Here is a 17,790-nt window from a genome sequence, read left to right on the forward strand (position 1 = left end):
CACAAATATGTAACTAAGCACTACTGTGTTAAGGGCTATGAAGTAGAAGTAAAGGATGCTACGGAATAAAATAATCACCCAGCCCGTTCCACAGTAATTAGATGGTCGAAGGCCAAGGAGGGCTAGACTAAGTCCACAGACGGGAAGACCTGGAAAAGGACTATAAAGCATTTACTGCATTTCAGTGATATAAACCTAATTACTGCTTTTTAAAAACTGCGGAAAGAAAAAACAGCCCGAACACCTAAATACCTTTACTTGATGGTTCGTACCTCCAAGCACTCACAAAGCCATAACCCAAGTGCTGTGGCTATTTCCAATTCCTTAAAAACCACCCCAAAACATGCCATATTTTAACTAGCAAATCTTGGCTTGGAAAAAGCGTCACTGTTAAAAGTGTCTGCAGCAATAGCAGAGTGGGAAGGAGGTCCTGCTTCCCGGGGGACTGATGGGGAGACTCTGGCTGCCTTCCCCATCTAGGAGCAGGTGGGCAAGAACCCCCTTGGAGCAGAGATTTAGGAGCTGCTTGGTCATGATGCAATGTTTTCTTCTTTTTCTTTGCACCTGTTTTTGCTACACTTACAGTTAGCTAAATGGCCCTGGGTCCAAGGTAAATGGCAGCCTGGCTTAAATAATCTGCAAACTGAGCTGGGGCTGAGGATTTAGGGAAGATCACTTCTGGGGGCTAGAATCTCCATTTTCATCACTTCCATTTATTTCCTAGGCCTCCTTTGCTCACGGAGCCCTCTCACAACTCCACGAAGAGGCACAGATAATAAAATGGAGGTGCAGGCAGGCTAAATAATTCGCTGCAGGTCACAGCTACAGACCAACACATCCCAGATTCAAACCTGGAAGACATGATACCAAAGCCACACACTTTGCTTCTCCATATATGGTTCACAGACCAGCAGTGTGGGCATACCCTGGAGACTACACACGAGGAAGCTCAGGTCTACCCCAGACCTCCTGAATCAGAATCTGAATTTAACACGATCCCTCGATGATTCATGAGCACATGAAAGTTTGAGTAGTGCTGCTCTAAACCATAATCCTAGACTGTGATTGAACCTCCCAGGGCAGCTCAGCACGAAAGAAGACAGAGTCTATTCATTAGAGGAATTTAGAGCAGGGAGCAAGCAGATCACAGGTACCACACATTCCACTCAGACTAGACAGTACTGCTGCTGGCTCCTCCTCTCAACTCCACACCTCTGGCCACTCTCCCAAAGATGTTTTAGGTTCTGCAGTTAATGCCTCATAACCAACAGGCTTTTTTTTTTCATCAATAAACTTTATTGTTTTGAGCAGTTTAGGGTTCACAGCACAACTGGGTAGGAAATACAGACAGCATCCACATACCAACTGCCCTACACACTCACGGCCTCCCCTACTGTCAATATCTCCCACCAGCACGGCACATTTGTTATCATCGATGAGCCTATACTGACACATCATCGTCTCCCAGACTCCACAGTTTACAGTAGGGTTCATTCTTCCAGCAGGCTTTTAACCTCTGGGATAGAATATCTATTAGGGAGGAAAACTGGGGGTGCCTGGCTCCTTGTACCAAATATCCTTCTGAATTCAAGGGTCTCCGAGTCTGACAGCAACCAGAGGGTGATCATGTGCTCTCTGTTCTCAGCATCCTCAACTCTGCACCACTCTCGGGCTGGTCCACTTGTATCCCTGCGGGATGGAGTTAAAGAGGCTGGAGCCAAAAGGGCCAAAGCTCTGAAGGAGGGGGCAGCGAAGAGAGGAGAAGAATAGTGAATTAGGGCACAAAACTGCCTCCTCTCCCGCCACAAGCCAGATCAGGATCCATGGCAACCCCCGCCTCCTGGATCCACAGTTCCACCACATCTCTAGCAGCCCTGGTTCCCACCGGAAGCCAGAGAGCCTGGCCAGCCAGCTCTCCCAGGACACCGTCCTGACTCACCCTTCCCTCTCCCTGCTCTTGACCCCAGAATAAGGCCTCAGACCAACATCCCTCAGGATCTGGGAACATTCATGACACGAAGCACAATTCTAGGCAATCAGATGCTGATGAAGTGAGGATGCCTTTCCTGGGTTGGGTCTCGCTGGCCCCCTAACAGAGCAGATGGCTGAGGCAGACGGTCTCCAGGTAGAGCTGGGGGCAGGTAGATAAAAAGGAAAGAGCTACCAAACCAAAGTAAGGTCTAAAAGGTCAAAAGTATATATTTCATTTCTAGAAGTGCATAAAAAGAAGGGTATGACTGTTTTTAGCTAGAATCCCATTTTTGCCCTTCCTGGTCATTTCTCAATTGTCTTCATCTTACCTCAACCCTTCTAGGGTCAATCAGGTCAACCAGGAGGTGGTTCCGCCTCCTGCCTCATTTATCCCACCCTATATTCTCCTCCCTACATGAGAACAGTTCATCATTACTCTATGAGTTGGTCACAAGTAGCATAAGGAAAGGAAGTGGCTGTCCTCAGCCCCTGAGACCTGGGACTGGAACATCAAAATGCTTCTGTGTTTGTGGATGGCTTTAGCTACCAACACACTTTTTCTTCCTGTTCTGGAACTTCTAGGTTAGAGGTCACAAGCTCAAAAGCCTATGGCATTCAGTGCAAACATGAGGTACCAGAGAGTGGCAAACGACGGTGACCAGCAGGCTCAAGGGACAGCCGCTGCCCAGCCCGAGCAGATGGAGGCTCAGGAGAGCCACAATGTCTGATTCGAAAGACTGGGAAACATAATTTTTTTTTTCTTCAAAATGTGAAATCTCGTTTTTAAATATTGGCAAATAATAAAATATTTTTAGACCACTGAGCTGGCCAAACAAAACACGCCTGAATTTGCGATTGCTGGTCTAGTTATTCCTCTCATTGTCTCTTCTCTCCTACCCAAGGTGATACATTGATCCCAACTGTGCTGTTTTCAGGTGAGGGTCTAACTTGAGAGCTCACCCAGGGAGCTCCAGTAGTTCCAAGCCCAGGACCCCTCAGCTGAGAGGTGCTGGCTCAATGGAGCACACTGCACCAGCAGAGTCGAGCACTGGCTCTGCCAATCTGCTTCAGGTGTAATCCAAGCTGCCGATTGCGATCTGTAAAGCCCTGCATGGTTGGAGTTCTGGTTACCTCAGAGCTGCTCCTCTCCCCCTTGGGCCGGAGTACGATCTCGGCTCTCCCATGTAAGGGCTCACGTTAAGCATTCCAGCCTGAGGTCTGGGAAACCAGAGGCTGGGTAGCTCCGGAGGAAGCATCCAGCTTCGGCATGTCACCTCACAGCCCCGGCCGCCAACAGAGCAGAGGGGGAGGCCTCCGGGGCACTGTGGGAGCCCCGATATTTAGGCCATGCCTGAGGAGCAGGGAACACGTGTTGTTCTTTGTGATGACTCAGGGCTTTCAGGGAAAACCTAGGAGATGCTCCCTGCTCTGCCTCAAGTCAAGACTGGGGTTTCTGCTCAGATGCTGCAGCCAGCCCAATTTCTGTCCCCTCTGCAAGAAGCACCAAATCAGGGCCAACGCTTTTGGCAAAGGCTATTTCAGCTGAACAATATAAAACTGAGCTGGAGTGGGTTGTGGCAGGCAAACCTCCTCAGGCTTTAGAACAACCAACAATGTGCTCTTGTCCCCCAAGTTGGGGTGGGAGCAGGGAGAAATCCTCTTAATTTTTTCTCCTTCCCCATGAGAGTGGCCCCTGCCATCCCTTCTCCAGAGAAGCCAGGCGGGTGGGCAGCTTGCTTTCCTGGCTCTGGGGAATACAAACGGGAGCACCATGGAAACCCCCAGAGTGTGCATGACACCGTTAACAGGAACAAAACTCTTTCAAGTCCAGAAACAAAATCCGGACCCTTTTATGATGGCTGTGGAAGGCCCCTGGTGAGGGATGCTGGCAGGCTACTAGCCCAGTGCCTCACACGCTGAGGATCCTGGACCTCAGCCCAAAGACGGAAGGAGAAGGGGAAGAAAGGGAGTCCAAAACCCGTTCCAATCCTCACATCCTAGCCTTGAAATAACACTGCAGGGATGGAGACCCTCAGGTCTCTAAACTAGAACGCCCCAGAATTCTTAGCAAGACACAGTTGCTATCCCACTTGGACAAAAAAATTACACCAGGCAAAGGCCCAGGGGCAGAAGTGGTTTCATACACAAAAGCAGTGCACCTCTGTTCTCCCTGCCTTCCACAACATGCCCAATAAATACCCTAAGCACTTACCAATGTTTGGATGTTTCAAAAGTCGGCATATCCGGGCCTCACGTTCTAGTTTTTGGTGATCTAAAAGCAGAAGAGAGGAAACAAAAACCATCAACCATGCATTCTCTTTGTGGCCACCTTGCTATTCACACTCTTCCAACTATGCACTTTTTACAATTTGTTGAATTAATGCAGCAAGTCACAGCAATCCCAGGGATAGGTATTATGACCACTTTTTCCAAATGAAGTAATGCTCTAGGAAAGCACCTTAAGCTAGTGACAGGTGGAGTTGGGATTTGAATCCAGGTCTTCAACTAAAACTCTGGTACCCTTTTCACTATAGCAGGGATTTCACTGGGCCAGGGTGTCCAGAATTTCTTTCTTGATAGAAATACTAATAATAGCTAAGTTTTATTGAACACCTACTATATGACCAGGCACTGTGCTAGGAGTTTTACATATATTCTCTAATTGAATCTTCATAGCATCCCTGAAACATAATGCTGCTGACAACCAAGATGATGATGAAGATGATAATGATTTGATAAAATAATCATAGCTAACATTTCTTGAGAGCTTACTTCTACACCAGGCAGAAACAGCTTTTAACTGATTCTCGTAACAACTCCATGAGGCTGGCACTATTATGAGGCCCATATTACAGTAATCCTGCTTCTCCCCAGGATCTGCTTGGCCATACACTGCTATGAGCTCTCACCTCTTCGCACTCAGGCACTGGGGTTACTCTGCTTTGGTGAAATGACCAGAATCTAGGAGATCTCAGATGCAAGCAAGCAACAGTGGTCAATTCCTTCCATAGGAAGGCAGAGCTCCAGGAAGTAGAAAGAGAGGATGCTACTATGCAAAGCAAGGTGGCCTAGAAGCCCTCTCCACCCCACCTGCTGGAATTCTGCCAGACAGCCCCCTCCTACACAAAGTCTCCCCTGTTCCTCTCAGTAGATGGGACTTCTCCTCCCCCTGACCATCCCCCCACCTTCCACTGCACTTCTTATAATGTTCACATCATACATTATGTCCACCATCTTTTGGTCACAAGCTCTTTAAAGGGTGGGATCTTTTTGAGTGATGCTTCCTAGAGTTCCTTCCATAACAGAGGGTTCATAAGGGTTTATCAATAGTATCAATAGTAGTAACAACCATTATTTACTAAGGATTTACTATCTGCCAGGCAGAGGCATAGATTATCTTATGTCACCCCCACCAAACCCCTATGAAGTAAAGGATCTGATTAACTCTATTACATTACAAGTGAAGAAATGAGGAAACTGAGGCTTAAAAAGTTGAGGGAACCTGCTCAAGGTCGCAGGCAGTGGATGCAGGTGGTCTGAGCCTAGAGCCCTTTCTCCAGCATGATGCTATGATGACAGGATAAAGAAAAGTAAGAGCAACCCGTAAAAACTCCAGGCTTTGTGGGGGCATAGCTCAGTTCACCTCGACGTCTCCAGGCCCAGGCAGGTACCTTTACATCTCCATCTGCCAAACAATTCCTGCCTCCCTTGGTAAGGGCTTCTCCCCACCCTACCTCTACCTTAATAGCAAAGAGCCTCTGTAGAGCTTGCCATGACTCCCACAACCATCCTACCAGATAGGTGCTATGACGGTCACCATTTCACAGAAAATGACACTGAAGCCCAGAGAAGTTAAATAACTTGCCCGAGATCACACATCTGGAAAGGGAGGAACTAGGATTCAGACCCAGGCCTGCCAAGATAATGTAGTCTGTGATAATGCAGGGATTATAGACTAAAAGGAATTCCTAATTGTTGTTTCACCTATCACCCCTAGTTTTGTCCTAAACTTTCCCTCTAGCAACAGCTCTGCTTTGTGGAAAAAGGAGGTGGGGACAGGCAGAGATTAGTTCCTGCTGCCCAGGCTAATCCATCCCAGCTGCCCAAAGATCTGGGTCAGGCCCTCCTTCCTATCCTCAGGTTTGGCATTACCTCTAACCGGGATGCAGCCAGAAAACCACAGGTAACCCCACACTCCCACATCACCTGGGACCCATCAGTCCCAGGGACTTTCAGACCCTAGAGTTAGTTGAGAAAGTAGTGCTAGCCCAGCCCAGTTGGCAGGGAGCTTGCTTTTTCCAGATATGGCTGGAAGGATGTCAGGGCTACCCCACCTTCCTCTCAGCCCCTGAAATTGGGATGGGAGTACCCAGCTAGCCAGCCCCAAAGCTTCCCTCTCTCTGACCACTTACCTCACCACCCTCCAACCCACAACCCTTGGGCATGGCTTCCCAGGCAGGTGCAGAGGAACAGCATCTTGCAATGCGGAGGTGGCTGCTAAGGGGAAGGCCTGTAAGATTAATGTTTATCTCCTCCCATAAGTCTCTTACTGGCTAATGGTTCCAGTCCCACAAGAGCAACAGCACTAAAAATAAGGGTGCTCTGGCTTTATCAGTGACTCAGAAGGAGGAGAGACACAGATTCATCCTTCCAGCTCCTTGAAGGAGCTTCCCAGCGTCCAGAGGGTCCTTGTTAGCCACTTAATTCAGCCCTGTCTCCAAGAAGCTGAGTCCCCATGTCTTCTCTGAACCCCAGGCTACTCCTTCGTCTTTGCTCTGATCCTTAACCATGCAGTCCATCCATGAACACAACAGTTCTGGAGCCAGACAGCCCCGGGTTGAGTCCAAGCCCTACTATATCAGGTAAGCTATTAAACTCATCTGAGCCTCATTCATGCATTCAAAAAAATATTTACTGAGGCCTTCTATGTGACATGCACTGTTCTAAATGCTGTGGATACAGCAGTGAACAAAACAGGACAAAAATCCCTGCCTTGATAGAGGTGATATTCTAGTGGCGCTGGGTTGGGGGAGGGACAGACAATAAGAACTAGATGGCACATTAAATGTCTTGGCAAGTGCAATGTAGAAAAATAAAGCAGGGAAGGGGAATAGTACATATCTAAATAGGATGATCACGGAAAGCCTCAGCGAGGAAATGACATTTGATTAGGACCTAATGGAGGTGATAAAAGGAGCCAGATAGATACCTTGGGAAAGAGTGTCCTCACTTCTAAAACAGAGGCAGTCAGGGGCGCCTGGGTGGCTCAGACAGTTAAGTGTCGGAGTCTAGATGTCGGCTCAGGTCATGATCTCGCGGTTTGTGAATTCCAGCTCTGCATCCACACACTGCCAGTGTGGAGCCTGCTTGGGATTCTTTCTCTCCCTCTCTCTCTGCCCCTTCCCAGCTCACACTCTCTCTCTCAAAACAGTAAATGAATAAACTTAAAACAAAGAAAGAAAGAAAACAGAGGCAGTGATATCTGCAGATTAAATGAGGTAATCAGGTAAATGCTCGGCACGGTGCCTGGCACATGGAGAACCTCAGCCGTGGCTATCACCAGAGACACTGAGAGAGTTGGACCCATTCTCTCTCAGCTTGGGCACCCAGAGAGTCCACAACACACCAGCAGAGCCCTCTGACTCAGCTCTGTTGCAGCCCCCCTGGGCATCGAGGTATTCCCTCCTGTTTTGGTGGGGCCCGCCTGTGTCTACAGCCTGCAGGTGAAAGGTTAGCAACAGGGGCTTCTCAGAGAGAGGAAAGCCTAAGGAAGTGCCACTGCCTGCAGGATCCCTCCTCTTCCTCAGCCTCACCTTTGTTGGCTGTGGCGTCCTGCCATGCAGAAGCTCTGCTCAATGAACCATGTGGTTTTTGCCAACCATTCTCTCTCTGCCTCCTCACACCATACACAGCCAGCCGGTACCCCGGCCTCTCTGCTATTGTCTCCTGTCTCTTTCCTCCACACACCTCCTGGCCTGTAGTCCCCTCCAGGACTGGTCTACGTCTGGGGAAAAAGCAGAGAGCTCCACCCTAGCAGAGGCTGTGGTATTTCAGGAACAAATATGGTTTGTAGAGCATCTTTCCCAATTGCAAGGGCTGTCCTGGCTAACGCACAGTATCACAACCCCAAAAGAGGTGAGGCCACTGAACTGACTTGGTCCACAGTGGCAGGTCAAGGGCCTGGCTGGGCATCCTAAGGTGATAACACACCAGCTGGTGCTCTTGTCACAAAGGTGGCCTTCTCCCTTGATACACCCCTCCTCCCACTGACCATGGAGCTCACCGTTCCTAGGCCTTCCAAGGCTGACCCTCTTCCCACCCACCTTTCAAGCGGGCTATTCCCCGCCCCCTCACGTGGCCCAGCCCCCCCTTCCTGTTTGACAACAGCCACTTCCCGCTTTTGCACAGGGCCACTTCCTGCCTGCCTGTGTGCTGCTGCCATGGAGAGACCCACCCCTGCCGACCTTCAGCCCAGCTCCAACCACATCTCTCTGCAAAGTTCTCCCCCTCAATAGCAGAGGTAGCAACAGGAGCAGAAAGCAGAAGTGGCTGTTATCAGGGATCTGCTTGGGCCTTCCCCAACAGCCCCTCCAGACAGAGCCAGGCCCAAGAAACAGGCATCCCTGGAGGCTCTGCCTCTCCTGCCTTTTGCCCAAGTATGTCCAGACCTGGTCCAGGCCAAGTACCCATCACAGGAAGAGCAGCAAGGAGTGACCAGAGGGTCAGTGCCAAGCGAGACAGAAAAGAGGAAGCAGTGAGGAGACAGCATATGGCAAAGGGGAGGCAGAGTTCTAGAACCACCTCTCCCCTAAACCCAAAAGAGAAGCCTACTCCAAATGCACTTTCCTTCCATCACAGGATCAGGGGCCAGGGAAGGCTGGCCATTGATCCTCCATGGCCCTGTAGGGATATGACTGATTTAGCGACTTTTCTCTATAACCACAAGTGCCAGCACTAATTTAAAAAAAGATTTTTTTTAACGTTTATTTATTTTTGAGAGAGGCAAAGACAGAGTGTGAGCTGGGGAGGGGCAGAGAGAGAGGGAGACACAGAATCCAAAGTAGGCTCCAGGCTCTGAGCTGTCAGCACAGGGCCTGATGTGGGGCTCAAACTCACGAACCGTGTGAGATCATGACCTGAGCCAAAGTGGGACGTTTAACCGACTGAGCCAACCAGGCATCCCACTGGTACTAGTTTCACATAAGATCCTATTGCCACCTAAATACACAACCCTCTATCATGGAAAGGACACAGAGCTCTACTCTGGCTATGAGGACACTCTCCAAGTTCCAATCCCAATGACATCCTTGACTTTTCAAAGGGTGTTTCAAGGGTCTGTGCCTATGATCCCAACATGAACGATGAGAAGATTCCTACAGTTTCCTAAAGCCCAATTTCAGATGCTTCAAGTGGAATGTCTCCTCTTGCTGCCCTCCTGAGTGCCCTCCTCTTCCTTACTAAGCAGCAGAGACCTCCGTCTGGCCTCTGGGGCATCACCTGGAGGAGAAGAAACAAGGGCACCAGAGGGATCTGGTGTCATTATCCGCATTTCCAGCTGCTTATTAACAGTCCCTGGCCTTGGGCACTGACCAGTGGGAATCCCAAGTCACAATCCCATTGACCTCATCCTGACACTGTGATGCCACATCCCTTCCTGTTTGAATCTCACTCTAAATGTGCAAAGAGTCTCCAATTAAGAGCAAAGTCCATCCACCATGTAAGAGCAGGGGTCATGGCTTCCAATTCCTTCACACTCACACACCCGGGACCAGCTGAGGGCTATGAGTACAGTGGGATAGGCCCTGAAATGTGCTCATGTGAACCTCCAAGGTTCTGTCCCTTAATCTGGTATTCTCCCTTTCTCTTCAGTCCTAACTCAAGCAGGTTTAACCAGGTGACACAAAAAGCCAAGCCCTACTTTGGCCTTTGTGTCGTAAGATAAGAGAAGCTTTAAATAGGAGGGAAAGGAGAGAGGAACCAAGAAGTTGTTCCATAGCAAAGGTCTCCCAAACCAGCTTGGGTGGAGAAAATCCCCATGGGGTCACTAGCAAGGTCCAAGAAGGCAGGGCTCTGCCTCTGGACACTCTGGATGCTCTCAGGGCCAGAACAGGGTCAGCCGCTGAGTTCTCCATGCCCCCGGCACGGCTCTGGGTGCCTGCAGCCTTTGCCCACTGTTTTGGTGACATTTCCTTCATGGTAACCAGCCCCAAGTAAAACATCCCAGGAAGCAGCCCCTAAAAATAGCTCCTCCCAGGGCAGCAGCAAGCAGGGGGGGGGGGGAGGGGGGAGGGGAAGAGAGAGAGGAGAAAAGAGGGGAGCAGATGGGAAGCTGTTGCTGCTGCTGATAGGACCCAGCCAGGAAGCAGAGATGGTGTTGGTGGGGAGTGGCTGGAAATGTCCCCACCACAAAGGGTCTGTACCTAGAGAGGGGGGGTACAAATGAGAGCGAGGCCTCAGCCAGCAGAACGGAGGGATTTGCTCCACTGGGTTTAGAGCTCTGGGCCTAGATGGAGGTGTGGGGATGATATATCAACATTCATCACAGGAACAAAATGCCCAGAATCTGGTTTAAAGGGAGGAGCCAAGTGAAGACCACACTGCTTGAGGATGCTGGAGTCTGAGCACTAGCAAAATCACTGGCATACCTACAGCTCAAAAGAAACAAACCAACCTTCTGTGCCTTGGTTTCCCCACTGGCCCTGGGGCAGATCTTTTTGGCCCTGGGCAGATGACAAAGGCCTCTGCTGAGAGGCACTCAAGAGGTGCAAAGTGCCCATCTCTTCCTGTCATCACCCTTTTGGCACCCATGGGATCAGGCCCTTGTTGGCCTGCCAAGGCTGTCCAGAGAGCGAGCACAGAGATGGGGACGGGAGCCCATCATACCCACGCCTCCCCTTCCCTGCCTGTAGCCTCACCAGAGAATGGGGTCAGCCACTCACCTCTAGGGTTTCAGCATAGCCTCAAAGCTTGGAACACAGCTTCTGACAAGAGACCAGGGCAAGCAGCGGGAAGAGATCAAGGATGGGGCCACCTTCCAACCTCCATCCCCACCCCATGAGGCCAGCACCCGAAGTCACTCTGGGAAGGTGGACAGGATGGCAGGGTGACAGGCTAGTGTTGTATGAACTAAGCCACATAGCTCACAGCGTGACTGTATGACAAAACCGGCCCAGCATAAGCCTTGGCACAGAGAAGGGACCTCCAGGCTGTTTTCTCATCCACTTAGGGGGACGAGTCAGTGGAGCTCAGTCACTTATATACAGGATGCCCATCTCTCTGTCAACAGAAACTGACTGGCCTATTATCCTCAGGAGGAAAACACAGTTCTGCATACAAGCTCCTTAAATGCTTCCTCAAGTTGCAGAGTCCTGGCATTCCAGTGCTGCATAGATCTCTCTTCCTTCTACCCCTCCCGCACTGCTGCTTCACCCTCCCCTCACTTCACCCAGATCCTTAACAGGAAAGTCTCATTTGGAGATACCACAGGGGACACAAATGTCATGGGGGCTACTCAGGCCAACACTAAGGGGGTGGGGACTTACAGCTGGCACCACCCAGGGGGATCCTATTTCAGTCCCCAGGGCCAGCTGGACCCAGAAAGGGACAGCCTTTGCCCTTCTGGTGGCCAACATGCCACAATCTCAGCCACTCAGCTTGCCACAGGCTTGGACACAGACTGACACCTCAATCTGGGGGCTCAGAAGGAGGCCCCTAATCACAGAAAAGCCCATGTGCACAGATGGCCACATACAGGCAGAGATGCCACCTAGAAAAGGCTGGGCCAAGGTTTGTCTGGTAATCTCGGAGAATGTGGCAAGAGTGATTGTTGATGCTGTTACTGATTTTAGATGGCATTTCTTAAAGCATGGCTGAGGGACCACCTGCATGAAATTCACTAGGGCACCTGTGTAAAATTTAGATTCTGGGACCCAACCCCAGACCTTCTGTGGATGGAGACTAGGAATCTGTATTTTTTAACCAGTACTCAGGTGATCCTTACACATACTAAAATTGAAAATTGTGGCTGAGAGGAAGTCCCAACATTGCCCTATAAGGTCATTTCTGAAGGGAAGAAAGAATCATAAGCTACACTATCTTCCTACATCGCCCATCTACCATATATGCCCCAAGCACGGTCTATAACTTCATGTGTCCTCTCCAACAGTCATGTCAGGCTTACAGCTTGGCTCCATGGATTCACAAAGGGGGAACCCAAGCCAGCCACAAGGTACGAGGGTTCCTACAACTTGGCTCCGAGTTTCCTGACAGCCAAAGCCAAGAAGCAACCATGACCGGTTATGTGGTCCTTTGAATCCATTCATTCAACATGTATAGGCTAGGTATGTGTCAGGCACTTTGTTGGGCCCTGCCTGCACAGAAGTGAAGAAATAGATATGGTTCATACCCTCACTTCACAGGTCCTCAGGAAGAGGAAAGCTTGCTTACATTTAGCCTCAATAGAAATTTCTTCACAGGCGTAGGGGGTACACAGACTAAATAAATAGACATAGCAAGTGCTGTAACAGATTTCAAAATACTGTTTCTGGTAGCATCTCTTAGTAAGGCCAAGTATCCACTGTAGTAAAAGCAACTGGAATCCAGATAAATGGTCCAAATACAGAGATTTCTTATAATGCTAACTGTTCCAAGGATAAATCCTAAACTACGGAAGAAGAAAGGACCATTTGCCCTTCAACTATAGCAATATGGGGAAACGCTTTGGATGTAAGCAAGAGAGCAGGATATAAAATGTTAGGCTCCACGAGGTGAAAATCTATATGCATATGAATAAAGATAAGAAGGGAATATGAAGATTTAAAAATAAAAAAAGACATAAGGGCTCAGGCTCCTTGGGGGGTGCTCTTAAATCTTAAAATAACGACTTATCATTGCCATCACCTGGCCCACTAGCTCCTGCATCCAAGCCTATTTTAAATGCCTCCTTCAGCCTAGTGGAGAGCTAAGCTTGGAACCACAGGCTCCCTTCAGAGCCCCAACTCCACACCTATCACTGTTCCAAGCAAAGGGAGTGACGTTATGTGACTTCCAGTGACTTTATGTAGACAGGCCAGCAGACAAAGACGGTGCTCAATGCACAGGCACACGCACGCCCTACCTTGTAACACGGCTATGAACATGGGCCTCTGAAGCCGCAATGACAAGAAACAACAGAGCAAAAGAAGGATTCCCATCCAGATCAGATCCCCCATAAGACCAGGTGATCTCTCCCCATGCCTCCTGAACACTTCACCATGGATGCCAAGGAGAAGCAGCTTGATACCCTTTTCTTTCCTTTCGACTTACAGCACAGAAAATCACAAACAAGAAAGGAAAAGGCAGAGAGACTCAGCAAACAGAGCAAGCCCCTTCGGACCCTCATGGATGACTTCAGTGGGCCCACCACATTCCCAGACACAGAAATCCAACACCTGCGGAGCCCTAGACAGACAGACAGTGACGAGTGAAACCCAGCCCCAGCTGCTGCACCTTTATAAAATATACAGCGTAAACTGAGAGGCTGCAGGGAAGCCACGGCCTTCACTCCCTAACCCCATGGGCACCAGCCTAGTGGGCACCCTGGCCCAACTCTCCACAAGCTCACATCCCCTGTGCCCACACCTACAGCACAGCCCCCAGCTTGGTCCCTCCATCTCCAAGACAACACCCTCCCACTCTCCCACCTCCAAACGGTACTGGCACCGACAGATTCCTGACCCGTCTTGTTGGCACCTGTGCCTATCAGCCAGGACCAGGCCTCTGTCCCTAAGTTAACCTGGCACGCAAGCCATACAACAGAGCCCCAGTCTTGGCATAACCATCTCGAGAGAGGGGGAGTTGATGTCTGAAGCATATGATCTTACACAAGAATCCTTTTCTTGAGGAAAAAAAAAAAATCAAAGAGAAACCAAACCTCATCCAGTTTGGGCAGGGAAAGAAAGATGTCAGTCAGAAAACCAAGACAAGGTTGAAAGGAGGTGAGGAAGGGAATAGAACATGATGACACAGGTCAGGAAAGTTCAGGTGGGTAGGAAAGGAGAAGGAAATGACAACCAAAGGCAGGCAGCTCCACAAAGTCACCACAACAGCTATCTTCACATCCTAGAGTTTGGTTCCTAGAGTCCCTCCCTCCCTTACCCCTGGGTCGGAGGACACTGGTGAGATGAGGAACGCTAAGCATTGCATCACTAACTGGAGACACCAGACACCAGCCCCATTTCTGATGCACCAGGGCTATGCTGCGTGGGCACAGGGAGGTATCCACTCTAGAACTGTCGTCTCTGCCTGCACCCTGCACCCTTGGCCAGAGGATGTCTGCCAAAGAGCCCAGCCCACTGTGTCATCCCCTACCCCAGGGGAGGAGGGCATCTGACTGCCCACATATCTCTATGGCAACCATCGCCTCCGACTCAAGGTACCCAGAGAGAAAGAAAACAAACAAATAAGTCAACTTCATAGCCAATTAGAGGAATGGCAAGAAGTGGAAGCTGGGAAGGAGACAGTAAGACAAGCTCTGTTTTGGGGGATAAAGAGAAGCTCTCCCAGCCAGGAGGCAGACACAGCCTTGGTAAACAGGTCCCAGAACAACTGTACACATAACAGAAGCCCACTGTCATCTCTGTGGAATTTAACAGCTTCTCTGATGCTGAGGGACATTTACTGTATCTCTTACCCCAGAGACGCCTGGGTCACTATTAACCACAGTCCTCACCTTCCCCAGGGTGTTTGTCCTGGCTCCTAATATATTTATGGCATCCCATTGCCCCATACGAATTCCTTTCTCTGAGTCTAATAACCTTTGTCACCCTCGATGACGATCCATCCACATTACCTCTGTACTCACTAGACCTGTTCACATAGCACTTCACACATTGCTGGGTCTATACCTATCAGATGAGGTGAGTTTGGCAAGCACCCAATATAAGGTTCAGGGAGTGTAGGTTCGAGGTGTGAAAGACAGGGCCTCACCCTCCTGGCCTCAGGTACTTGGGAGGATCTCACAAAGCAGGCCCCAAGGCCTGGGCCTTCACAATCCTCAGATCTGGACGCAATGCTGCTCCCACCCGGGCCAGGCAATTGAGATTTCCAGACCATGAGGCATCACCCTCTCCCCAGGACAGGCTGCATCTGCTGCTGCACCACCAACTTTGTAATTTGATCAAAAAAGCAATCAAGTTCATCTGGCAGGATTTGTTCCCGAGAAGCCCTCGCCAGTAGCAGCCTCCCCTGATGTTTACAGATTCCCTTCCCTTGGGAGTCTGTTCTGCCGCCTGGTGGGCAGGGGGAGGCTGGATTTGTCAGAGCTGTTCACTTACTGCATTTCCATCCTAAGTCACCACTGGGGCACAGGGAATAGGACAGGCCTGGGGTGGCTACCACTACCCCCAACACAGAAACTCCAAATTTAGAGCTCCCCATTCCATGGTACCACCACTCCCCACATCTCCTCTTCCCTTAAAAACCAAACTCCCTTGAGCCTTCAGGGACCATTCCTTCTCATAGCTATCTCCATGTCTTACATCTTTCTCATTCTTTTCTACCTGAGCACTTCTGGTTCCCCATGCAACTCCTTGCCTGGCTTCCAAGTCAACCAACCCTGAAATCTCAATTCTTCTGCAGGGGCTAAAATGCACAACTCCTAATTCCTGGAACATCTTCAGAAGCTATAGCCCTTCGAGGCAGTCTAATGAGAGGCCAAGATGGGGGAACACTCACCCCGGGCAGATAACTTCTTGGTATTGATGATTTTTGCTGCATACTCTTGCGTGGAGGTTTTCTTCACACACCTGCGGACCACAGAGAAAGCACCCCTGGAGGGAGAAGGGGGAAAGAACTGGGACACGGAGCAGAGCAGAGTGACACAGACACGCTTCGGGTCTGAGAACAGCGATGATCGCATTACCATCCCTTTAGTCAAAATCACACACAACAGCATAGTGACCATCGCCATCCAACGTGGGGCAGAAGGATGAGGCCACTGCATGACACTGAACAGATGTGATGGAGGACCACCACATCCCACTCCCACATCTAGTCACTGGACAAAGCAACACCCCAACCTCAGGCTGTACATCAGGAGCTAGTGGGCAATGCTTAAAACACACACCTGCTGCATCTCACAGACAGCTCTGCAGTCCCAACCAGGAGAACCAGGAGAAGGGACAGAGACCCTGCCCTTCCCTCAGCGGGAATAGTTGAGGGTAGGGGAAGGGAAGATTAGACAGAAGGTATAATCCGGAGAGGGAAATCTCCCTCAATCATAGGGGAAGATGAGGAAAGTGAGCCCCCACAACTGGCTTCATCCCACTGCACCCCGGCTCAACTGACAGCACGGAAAGAGAGGATCTCAGACATCAATAGCTCCCCAACCCTATGATATTTTCCACTACTTTCCCCCCAAATGGGAGCTCGCACTCTCTAGCTCTGGAAACGTCTAGGGGGGCGGGCAGGGCGGGGGCTGCAGTGGCCGGGCTCGGCGCCGCGGGTGGGGGTGGGGGGGGGCCGGGGCTGCTGCAGCGGCCAGCTCAGTGCAGAGGGGAGGGGGATGCTGCGGCTGCGGCGCGCGGCTCCCGGGACCACTGCAGGGATAGGGGGAGGGGATAAGGGGGTGCTGCAGCACTGCCCAGAAGCGGGGCTGGGATCCTGGAAGCATCACTAGCGGGGGGCGGGGCCGGGCACCAAACATCCCCCCCACACTCAGGCACCGCAGCGGGGTTGGAGCCGCAGGGCCAGGGAGGGTCCTGAGTGCCAGGCGCGTGGGACCTGAGACAGGGTGCTGAGTGAGCTCCTGAGTAGGGTGAGGAGGGGGCGCGGCGAGCAGGCGGGGTCAGAATGGGGGGCGCCCGATGGATGAGGGAGGGGCGGGGCTGGAGGGCTCCGAGAAGCGGTCCGGGGGCTGCAGTCCCCGCGACAGCGCGGTGTGCAGCAGCCTGGGCAGCTGCTGCAGGGCGCGGAGGGGGCTGCGGGGCAGAGAGCTGGGGACGAGGGGGCCCCGGAGGCGGCAGGCGGGAAAGGCTGGGGGTGGGGCGGGCCGAGGGGGCGCTGCAGCGGCCGGTGCAGGGCCGGGGGGCGGGGCGAGGAGCCGCATAGCGCCCGGGCGGCGGGGACAGGGTGGGGGGCCGCGGCGGGCGGAGTGAGGGCCGTACTTGCCGAGCTCCTCGAAGAGCTGGTAGTCGTCGGTGAAGCGGGTGCAGGTGGCTGTGGTGGCCATGCTGGCGGGCGGGCGGACGCGGCGGTGCAGCCCGCGCCGACGTCGGTGCACAGTCACCGCCGCCCGGCTGAGGGAGCAAGAGGAGGAGACGGGGCTGAGCCCGGCAGCACCGCGAGACTTTACCGGGGAGAGCGAGGGAGGGAGGGACACCCCCGCGCCCGCCCGCCTGCCCCGCCCCCAGTCCCGCCGGCCCCCCGCCCGGCCCCCGGACCGCCTCCGGGGAGGGGCCTTCTGTCGCCGGCTCCGCCCCGCCCCGGGAGCCGCCCGGGTCTGGCCGCGCGCTCAGGGGAGCAGAGGGGAGCAGAGAGGAGCGGGGGTCCCAGCCCGGGGCCACCCCGAGGGAGCCGAAAGCCTCGCGTCCTGTGGGTTTGTCCCAGGGCAGACCCTGCAAGGGCTCGGAATGTGCGTGCTATGTGTGTGTTTTGGGAATATGTACCGGTCTGGACCACCGAGTTTTCTAGCAGTCTTTAGCCCCCAGACCGGCTCAAACGACGTGGAGAAGAGGCCAAGGTCAAAAAGTCGGCGTCAGACTGCACACGCGGGCGGCGCCCCCAGCCTGTGCAGAGCCAGTGCTTTCAGCAGCCTTCCCTCTGGAAGCTGATAGTCTAGAC

The 17,790-nt window shown here is 51.8% G+C and overlaps 1 protein-coding gene across 22 annotated transcripts in view; it reads right to left on the reverse strand.

Moving 5' to 3' along the window:
* CAMK2G (calcium/calmodulin dependent protein kinase II gamma) overlaps nt 1-17,326 on the reverse strand; it is a 56,524-nt gene extending 39,198 nt beyond the window's left edge. For 12 of the 22 annotated variants that reach the window (XM_043598113.1, XM_043598105.1, XM_043598117.1 and 9 more), the window contains exons 1-3: nt 17,115-17,304; nt 15,685-15,779; nt 4,184-4,243 (exon numbers count right to left, since the gene is read on the reverse strand). In XM_043598113.1, coding sequence (XP_043454048.1) covers nt 4,184-4,243; nt 15,685-15,779; nt 17,115-17,179 — 220 coding nt within the window. In that variant the 5' untranslated portion in view covers nt 17,180-17,304. Of the gene's footprint in view, nt 1-4,183; nt 4,244-10,910; nt 10,930-15,684; nt 15,780-17,114 lie in introns of those variants that run through there. The other 10 variants (XM_043598103.1, XM_043598095.1, XM_043598118.1 and 7 more) reach the window with 5 other exon arrangements.
* Between the last annotated feature and the right edge of the window lie 464 nt (nt 17,327-17,790).

This window comes from Prionailurus bengalensis, chromosome D2 (assembly GCF_016509475.1).
Source record: "Prionailurus bengalensis isolate Pbe53 chromosome D2, Fcat_Pben_1.1_paternal_pri, whole genome shotgun sequence".
Lineage (NCBI taxonomy): Eukaryota > Metazoa > Chordata > Mammalia > Carnivora > Felidae > Prionailurus > Prionailurus bengalensis.